The 9,876-nt window shown below is 46.4% G+C and overlaps 1 protein-coding gene across 1 annotated transcript; it reads left to right on the plus strand.

The window, feature by feature from the left end:
• The first annotated feature begins 1,396 nt into the window (after positions 1–1,396).
• On the plus strand, positions 1,397–2,335 carry LOC127208526 (olfactory receptor 15-like). Its single transcript, XM_051168019.1, has one exon. The coding sequence runs from the start codon at positions 1,397–1,399 to the stop codon at positions 2,333–2,335; it is 939 nt and encodes a 312-aa protein (XP_051023976.1).
• The last annotated feature ends 7,541 nt before the right edge of the window (positions 2,336–9,876 follow it).

Genomic DNA, 9,876 nt, shown 5'->3' on the forward strand with positions numbered 1-9,876 from the left:
CAGGGCTTCTGCTTGATCAAAGGCACCAACCAAGGACAAAACATGCAACCATCATCAAACCCCTACCCAGATCTAACCAAGGGACAGAACATTCTCCACAGTTAAGTGGAGACTGGGGACTGACTTTCACAGGATCTCTGGTGCCCCATATTTGGCCATGTCCCTTTGTTGGGGAGGCCCAATGGCACTCGGAGGAAGGATAGCAGACTACCAAGAAGAGACTTGATACCCTAGCACCATATTCAGGGGGAGGAGGTCCCCCTTGGTCACAGTCATAGGGAAGGGGGATTGGGGTGAAAGTGGGAGGGAGGGAGGAATGGGAGGATGTATGGGATGGGATAGAAAATGAGATGTAATATGAATGATTTTATCTTTCAATAAAAATGTGTTAAAAAAATAAAAGCAGGAAGAAACAATGAGAAAAAAAAAAAAAGAAAAATAGGGCAAAAATAGGTTGAATGCAATCTGTGAAAAAGAGACCCTACATCTCTTGGGATCACTAAGTCCGCTGTCCACGTGCCCTGTGATTACACTACTGTGCAAACATAGAGTAGGAAAGCTGTAGTCTGACTAGGGCTGCATAAGGAGAACCTGTCCCAAGGGGCGGGGCTTTATTTTAAATTATGCACTGGTGTTTGGGGTGCTGTGTTCACCTCTGTGCAGTTGCCAGAAGAGGGCGTCGGATCCCCTGGAGCTGGACTGCACTTACAGGCTGTTGCTGATGAGGGTCCTGAGAACCAAAGGTGGATCCTCAGTCATTTCTACAGCCTGAGAAAGAGATGCATCCCTGACTTCCGGGGAGACTCCAAAGTCAGGGTTGTGTTTCCCCCAGATCAAAAGTTTGCTGAAGAAATTTGTGCTTTGGATGTCCTTATCTCTTTCTTTCTTTTTCTTTTTCTTTTTTCTTTTTTCTTTTCTTTCTTTCTTTTTTTTTTTTTTTTTTTTTTTTTAGTTTTTCCAGTCAGGGTGTCTCTGTGTAGCCTTGGTTGTCCTGGACTCACTTTGTAGACCAGGCTGGCCTCAAATTCATAGCGATCTGCCTGCCTCTGACATCTGAGCGCTGGGATTAAAGGCAGGCGCCAACACTCCTGGCTTTCTGCATCTGATTCTAACTTGGCAGCTCCCCTCTCTCCTGCCACACCACAGCTCCACACTAAAGAGCGGTCTGTCTTCATGAGACATTCCCTTTGTCTCTGTGCTAGGTGCATGCTGACACCCCGACTCAACTGAGCACCAGGGATTGCACGAAAGCTTGTGCCCAGAAAGGCTGGATTGGTACTTAACTGTGGAGCCTCAAGAACACTGTGGATGCAGCTTTAGCAGTAGCTGCCTCTTCCCTTGCTTTTCCCACAGAAGTTTCCCAGAGCAGGCTTCCGGTGACTTGAGGCACCTGGCGATGGAAGCCGACAGCAACAGCTCCTCTGGGAGCTTCGTTCTGTTGGGAATATCTGACCATCCCCAGCTGGAGATGGTCTTTTTTGTAGTCATCTTCTCCTCTTACTTGGTGACCCTGGTTGGGAACTCAACCATCATCTTGCTTTCCCGCCTTGACGCCCGGCTGCACACGCCCATGTACTTCTTCCTCAGCAACCTCTCCTCCCTGGACCTCGCCTTCACTACCAGTTCAGTGCCCCAAATGCTGAAGAACTTATGGGGGCCAGACAAGACAATCAGCTACGGCGGATGCGTAACTCAACTGTATGTCTTCCTTTGGCTGGGGGCTACTGAGGCCATATTACTCCTGGTGATGGCGTTTGATCGGTACATAGCAGTTTGCCGGCCCCTGCACTACATGAGCGTCATGAACCCGCGGCTCTGCTGGCTGCTGGCCGCTCTCAGCTGGTTGGGGGGCTTAGGCAACTCTGTGATTCAGTCGACATTCACTCTGCAGCTCCCATTTTGCGGACACCGCAGGGTGGACAACTTCCTGTGTGAGGTGCCCGCCATGATTAAATTAGCCTGCGGAGACACGAGTCTCAACGAGGCTGTGCTCAATGGGGTCTGCACCTTCTTCACCGCTGTCCCGCTCAGCATCATCCTCATGTCGTACTCCTTCGTTGCTCAGGCAGTGATGAAGATGCGCTCTGCGGAGGGACGTCGGAAGGCCTTTAATACGTGCCTCTCCCATTTGCTCGTCGTGTTCCTCTTCTATGGCTCAGCTATCTATGGGTATCTGCTTCCAGCTAAGAGCAGTAATCAGGACCAAGGGAAATTCATTTCTCTCTTCTACTCTGTGGTCGCACCCACAGCGAATCCTCTCATCTACAGTCTAAGGAACAAAGAAGTGAAGGGGGCGCTGGGAAGATTGCTGGGGAGAGGAAGAGAAGGCGGCTGAGGAAAGCGCAAACTTCTTCATCACTTGTCGCCTCTTCGCCCTGTGCTCTTTTTCTGATGAGAGCTATACTCAGCCAAGCCAAGGCGTGCTCTTGACAATACTATGCTTTTGGAGGGCGGTTAGTGTTACTTGAGACACTCTGTGTTTATTTACCAGAAATGCTACTGTGAGCTGCAGATAACAGGGCAGCTACGTGTCATTGCACAGCCAGATGCTGTTGACCTAGCGCAGATCTGTTTCGCTGTCTTTGTCTCTGAGGTCATTTATTACAACATTTCTGCTCAATTTTTTACCTTTAATAAACATGAAGTTTTGTTATGCCCAAGTTGCGCGGACCCCCGTAGACCACCAGAGACCCGCCAGATGCAATTCACACAAGGTCTTTTATTGTTCAAGCTCTAGAGCAAGGACCGTCAGTTCCCCAGTAACTGGAGGAACATGGTGGCCCCGACTCTTTAGGATACAGGGTTTATAAAGGCCAAAATCGCAAGTGGGGCTTTTCAAGCCTTGGTGTTACATGATTGGTTAAGGGGATTACAGGGAAGTTGGCCTTAACGCTGATACGGTATCATAGACTAGGGGGCTTGGGCCAAGCCACAAGGGGAATCTTATCTAATTTTTGTATGTACTGTAACATTGTGGGGTTTTCACCTTATGAGTTGGCCCCCAGATGTTACCCGGAGTACTTTTGTGGGCCTTCCGAGAACTTAGGGAACATGGGGCGGGGGAAAAGAGGTGTTCACTCTGGGGGCAAGACAGAGGCTTGGTGCAAGATGGCTTTGGTTAGCTACCAGAGTTTCCTGTATAAGGTTTGCTGTAACTCCGTGAACTCAGGCCATGCATTATCAACCTCAGATGAAAGTAGAATTTCTCTTTATGTCATAGCCAACCATCAGCTTGGTCCAGTGCTCTGTGCCTTCTCAGTGCTACAGGCTAACTGTTGCTGCTGCTTCTCCCCTCCCTCCCCCTCCCCTCCCCCCAACCCCTGCCCTGCTCCCCACCCCACCCCCACCCCCATGGCTGGATTGCCCTCTGCTGTATGTGCACATCCACATTTGCCCTCTACCTAATGCTATAATTAGTGAGAAAGCTTAGGCAAGGCCATTTGCCTTTCAATGCCGGCCCCAAATGCCTCCATCTGGCTTTATTTAAGTCATTCCAGCTAACAGCCAGAGCCACCGTTGGCTGGCAGTGTGGCCAGGGGATTGTGGGATAGGTTATGATATCCTTAGACAAGTTTGGGAGCCCAAGGATGGCCCATCCATTAATCCGCCTCAAGGTTTCCTCTTCTAGCACCACTGTTTCAGGAAGCCGGCAATAAATTTAGGAAAAAGTTTATTTCAAGAAACTTGTGAGCCGGGCGTGGTGGCTCACGCCTTTAATCCCAGCACTCGGGAGGCAGAGGCAGGCGGATCGCTGTGAGTTCGAGGCCAGCCTGGTCTACAAAGTGAGTCCAGGATGGCCAAGGCTACACAGAGAAACCCTGTCTCGAAAAAAAAAAAAAAAACCTTAAGTCAAGAAACTTGTGTATTGGAATTATAACTACATGGCTCTGTTCATTACTAGAACAGCCAGAAGAAGCATCATCTGCCATCATGGTTCACACAGCAATGCCTGACAGAAGCCGGGCTTATATAGGATAATAGTTTAACAGCTACATTGTCAGAAAAAAAGAAAATCACTAGGTTTAGCAGTAGTTTCAAAGGATCCTCAGCTTTGCTTCCACATCTGAACTGCATGCCTGTTACCGAGCGTGTGCTCTGTAAGCGCTCAGTGAGTGAAATTGTATTGAGTTCTCAATCTCCTTCTTACGGTAAGAACTAAACCTTCCCTGCAGCTCTTATCACATTTGCTGGTTTGGGTTATCTTGTCCCTTGGATAGAATGGAACAAATGATCATACATTTCCCCTTCCACATCTTCATAATTCTCCTATTAAAAAATCTAATAATATTATCCTGCCCCGAATTTGTTTCTCTAGCTAAGATCAAAGCCACAACCTGATTTTTCAGTTCTGTCCATAGCGATAGTTGGTATGTCTCCAGGATGAGTCATCTAATATTGTCTTGGCGACGTCATCAGAGTATATCATCGTGGAAGCAAAAAATATCGATCAGCACACATGGATCGATCAAGTTCTCAGAGACAAGCTTGCATTGCCCAAGCTCCTAAAGCTAATGTAGCTGAGTCACGGGAGCAGCCACATCCTCTGCTCGATTCATTTGAGTTTCAAAATAACTACAAGAAGTATAGGCAGAAAACAACCATTCTTTAAACATTTTTGAGTTCTGAAGAACTTCCTTCTGGAAAGTATGGGACACCGTAAAAGAGACTAGGAGTTAAGGAAGTGGAAAGACAGGGGACTGTCAGTCTTTGCCATGGACCAGCTCAGTCGGGGATAGGTCCTTGGAACGGGGGTTCTCGAAGCATCAGTGGACAAGATAAGGCAGTGACAAACCTACACAACCACACAGATGAGTCTGCGTCTGAGTGTATTTTGCAGCTCAGCAGTCTAAGTTTTTAAACATACATTTCAAAAGCAGGGGGGCTAGCAGTTACATTTTCCCACAGAGCAGATTCAAGGAAGCCAGTGAGTGATCAAACATACACCGCGTAGGTACAGAATGCGAACTTATTGTGTTGTCATATTTTGAATTACACCTTTAAATGAAACAATACAGGTTACAGAACACACAGCAAAGACAGCATCACTTCTAAGTTACTGGCTTGGTATCAGTATGCCTGTGCTCCCTTTGTCCAGGGTCAGTGTTCTCTCCCTAAGGAAACTTGTGCCCAGCACCTGTGTGCCAAGACAAGTTTTTCCTTTTTCTTTAGTTCCCTTTTCTGATGTCTGAGCACCATTATCTGGAATTTTTGAAATACTCTATTTCTTTGTAAGCCATAATATAACTTATTAACTAATGATTAATTTTCAGTCATGTTTCTTTTAATAAGTGGAAGTGAAGCAGAACTACTCCAGCCCTTAACAGTCAGTCCCTGGCTGCAGGCCCGGCTTAGGGTCGTCTCCTAGCGACTGCGGTTAGGCCTGAGGAGTCCTGACATGGGAGTGAGGGTTAGGGTTAAGAAGAAAGAATAGATTCCAGCACAATGAGAGAAAAGAACTGCGATTCGATTTCTCCTGGCAGATATATCAGCCCCAGTCCAGGAGATACTCTCCTTTTCAGGGGTTGTGGCCTCAGGCCTGTGTAGTTTTTGTCACACAGACTCCACTGGAGGGGTCGTGACAGGTCTTCTGGGTTACGTGGGAACATTGATCAAGGAAAGAGACACTCTAGGATGAATTCAGGCTTCTCAAGGAGCAGGAGGCTCAGCCGCTCAGGGACTGAACCTCAAACCTTTTTGCAGATCCTCCTTATTGTTACACAAAATGTACCCTACTGGGTTAATTTCTGCACACCAAAACTTCTTATCTGATCTAGAACCACTACCTGAAGGAATTCTCAGCCACAGGAGACTTCCTGGGTTGCCAGGCATGTCTTGAGACTAAGTTACCTGAGAATCCTTCAAAAGAACAACCTCATAAAATCTCAGATAACAAGCACCAAAGAAAGGCTACTTCAGAGCCTAGGTGCCATCACTCCAGATGCGTGCCGGATACAATGGCTCTGCTAAACTTCTGCTTACAGGAGGAGTCCAGAGAAAACGTTAACCGGTTATAGTTGGAAAGTCAGGGCAGCCCAGGTCTCCATTGCAAAGTATCTTGAATGATTTTGTCTTTTTGTTTTGCTTTGAGACAGGGTCTGCCCTGTAGGTCAGGCTGGCCTTAAACTCAGGACAATCCTCCTGCCTCAGCCTTCAAAGTGCATGGATTAGAGGTGTGCTCTACTATGTCCAGTTGTTCTTCTCCCTTTAAAAGTTCCCGAGGGATGAATATGATCATGTTTCATTGTCCAGAGTGTGACTTTATCAACTGTGGAGGCTGGAGAGCCAAGAAGCCGCTCCTCCAGAGGACCTGGTTTGATTCCCAGCACCCCCCATGGTGGGTCACGGCTGTCTTTAACTCCAGTCCCAGGGGAATCAATGCCTTCTCTCTGGGCTCCGAGGGTACCAGTCATACACATGGTGTATGGTGTACAGACATACAAGCAGACAAAACACCTGAATACATACAAAGTAATTAATTAAATTAAAAAGAAATCCTCAAGAAAAAAATTATTATAAAAAATACAATGGTTGAAGCTGGGGGTACAGCTTAATGGTATAAGAGAAGACTTGCCTGAAATGCATGAGGCTTTTAGTTCAATCTCTAGTACTGCAATAAATAAATAAATAAATTATAGGTGCCATGTGGGCTATAGTGAAGGACAGCTGTCAGACTCCTCCAACATAGCCTCAAGTGGCTGTTGCCAGGAGTAGAACCCAACAGCCTCCAGGTGGGGGTGAGTTGATGGAGGGCTGTAAACATCCCAGCAGCCCCTGAAGATCTTGAGACAGCTGCAACCCCAGCCCCGCCATTTTCACAGACTATGGGGCAGAAACTTGTAGATGACCCCCACCTAGGAACGGGACAGCAGACTTCACTTGGAAGGAGCACCTTTCTGAGCCCCAGAGTCCCATAGGGCAATGCTGCAGCTGCCTGCGGTGGTGACAGCTGGGTGATTTCCAGACTATAATGAAGTCTTCTCTGGGCATCTGAACCTCAAATGAAGTTTCCATGGAGTAGCCAAGACTGGGTTGGAGGTGTCCAAGAAGCTGTGAGGCGTTGCTGTCAGGACAGTCTTGACAACGGGAAGCTGTTTGGCAGCTGTTTCACCTTTTATTGTCATGAGTTCACACTTGTCACTAATGTATTTCCTGAGCAAGCAGAGTGTTCTCAGAAAGTATGGTACCCATGCTTACATCTAGGGATGATTTCCCTTCTTTTCCCTCTAGTATTTCCAGTTTCAGTACCCCCTTCCCCATAAGGGATTTCTCTGTATAAAGCCCTGGCTGTTCTTAAACTCAGCCAGGCTAGCCTCGAACTCATAGAGATCCACCTGCCTTTGTCTCACAAATGCTGGGATTAAAGGCATGTCCCACCACGCCATGCTCATTACAGCTGAGGGGGTTTGTTTGTTTGTTTGTTTGTTTAGATGTATTTATGATGTATAAAGTGCTTTGCCTGCATGTATTTACCAGGTCTCATTATAGATGATTGTGAGCCACCATGTGGTTGCTGGGAATTGAACTCAGGGCCTCTGGAAGATCTTGCAGCCAGTGCTCTTAACCTCTGAGCCAGTGTCAGTGCCATCTCTCCAGCCCCTGAGTTTCAGCTCTTATGTTAAGGTCTTTGGTCCACGTGGAGTTGATTTCTCTGCAAGGTGAGAAGGAAGGATCTACTCTTATTCTGCTACATCTGAACTCAGGATTTACGTAACAGTGATAGAAAGTGTCTTCAACGAAGTAGGTAAGTCAGGAATGGACTTTAAGGCTGTCTAGAAATATATCCAGTCAAATTATTTCCTGGAAAAAGATATAAAGTATAGAAACATGGAACTTTGTATTACCTGTACAGTGGAACACTATGTGGAGACAGGTAAATTCAGACAAGAACAAGCTATAGGTTCAAGGTTTTCCTTTAGGGTAATGAGGAAATTTTATAACTAGATAGAGTGGTTGCTCACTGTATACTGGTTAATTTTATGTTATGTGAATTTTAACATAAAGGGTTTTTTTCTATGTGTATCTCTGCACTTGTGCATACTTTTGTAATCTAGAGATCACTCTTAGAGGTCATTTCTCAGGAGCTGTTCGCCTTGTGTCCTTCCTTGTGTCACCCTTGTGTCCTCCCTTGTGTCACCCTTGTGTTGCACCCCCACTCTCCTCTCCCATCTCTGGTGCTGAGGAAAATGATCAGGAATTCTTTTTAAACAGTCTCTGAGCAGACATATTGACTAGGTTTTTGTTTGCTACTTGTTTTTAAACTTTTTTTGTTTTTAAAGATTTATTTATTATGTATACAGTGCTCTTCCTGCATGTACGCCTGCAGGCCAGAAGAGGGCATCAGATCACATTACAGATGGTTGTGAGCCACCATGTGGTTGCTGGGAATTGAACCCAGAACCTCTGGAAGAGCAGCCAGTGTTCTTAACTTCTGAACCATCTCGCCAACCCTCTTGTTGCTTTGTTTTGTTTTGTTGTTGTTGTTTGGTTTGGTTTTCATTGTTGTTGTTGCTGCTGTTGTTAGACCACCTTGCTATTTTGAGACAGGGTCTCTCATTGGCCTGGAAATTAGCATCTAGGCTGTTAGGATTCTGCCTTGGTCTGCCTACTTGTGATGTCATCGCTTACGTGCCACGGGAGCATGACCCTGCCCAGGGCCACATGGTCTGTCTGTCTGTCTGTCTGTCTGTCTGTCTGTCTGTCTCTCTCTCTCTCTCTCTCTCTCTCTCTCTCTCTTTTCTTCTTCTTCTTCTTCTTCTTCTTCTTCTTCTTCTTCTTCTTCTTCTTCTTCTTCTTCCTCCTCCTTTCCCTGTCTCTGTCTCTCTCTGGGGTACCCCTTCCCCCACGCTCATTTAATAAACTCCTCTACAACATAATTTCTGCTGCCTGGTACCTTCTTACATCTTATCACCTTGTACTTTACTGCCTTAATTAACAAATATAAAATAGGTCATGGTAGGTGGCCAGGGAGTTCCATGATCCTTCCACCCCCTCCCCCCCCACTGACATATTGTTTGGCTATTAAGCTGGGTCATGGGGGCGAGGATTTCCAAGTCTCAGAAGCAATATCTGGGTCAAGCCAGGGTTAGGGTGTTTTTCCCTAGGCCCTGGTCTCAGGCTTAGTGTCTAGTCAGGAGCAGGGTGTTCTTTCTGTGGCCCCTGGTCCCTAACACATGGCATACAATCACACATACACACACACACACACACACACACACACACACAAACACATACACACATACAAATAAAAAGAATTTAAAAAGCTAATTTTAAAAGGGAGGGCGTTAGAAGACCTAAATTCAGTTCCCAGCATTCACATTGCATGGCTCACACCCACTTGTAATTTCAGCTCCTGAGGTGTCCACTGTTGTCTTTCTGCCTCTGTGGGCTCCCTCATACCCATAGAAAATATTTCTATAAACACATACATATGTTATGCCCAGATCAAGAGGACCCCCAAAGCTACCAGGAGTCTAAAGTCATATGTAAAAGCAAAGAGCCTTTATTCCAGCATGCTGGGATTGACTGCTCAAGAAAAAAAAAAAAAATGGCAGTGAGCCTGGGGGAAACGTGAAGTCGTCTTTTAAAGGCCAGAGGGGAGTTCCAAGGTGGGTAGGTGATCCTTAACATGATTGGAGAACTCAAACTGAAAAAGCAAGACAGACTGAAAAGGTGCAGGCAACCTTAGTCATCGGTCATGAGTTAGTCATAAGATGACATTTCTAGACCTGCAATAGCTAACCCTGAGCCATCTTATCTTCCTCAGGCCAGGTCTGATCGGCTGTCTGTTGCTGGAGGTGAGGGTCAAACATTATCAGAGGTGAGTTGATGGAAGCACATCTTGTGGGCTTTTTGAAACTGGAGTTCATGCCCCAGCCA

This window comes from Acomys russatus, chromosome 25 (genome assembly GCF_903995435.1).
Source record: "Acomys russatus chromosome 25, mAcoRus1.1, whole genome shotgun sequence".
NCBI lineage: Eukaryota > Metazoa > Chordata > Mammalia > Rodentia > Muridae > Acomys > Acomys russatus.

Bases quoted from the DNA above. Each gene is read 5' to 3' on its own strand.
- LOC127208526 (XM_051168019.1), top strand. From the start codon at position 1,397: ATGGAAGCCGACAGCAACAGCTCCTCTGGGAGCTTCGTTCTGTTGGGA.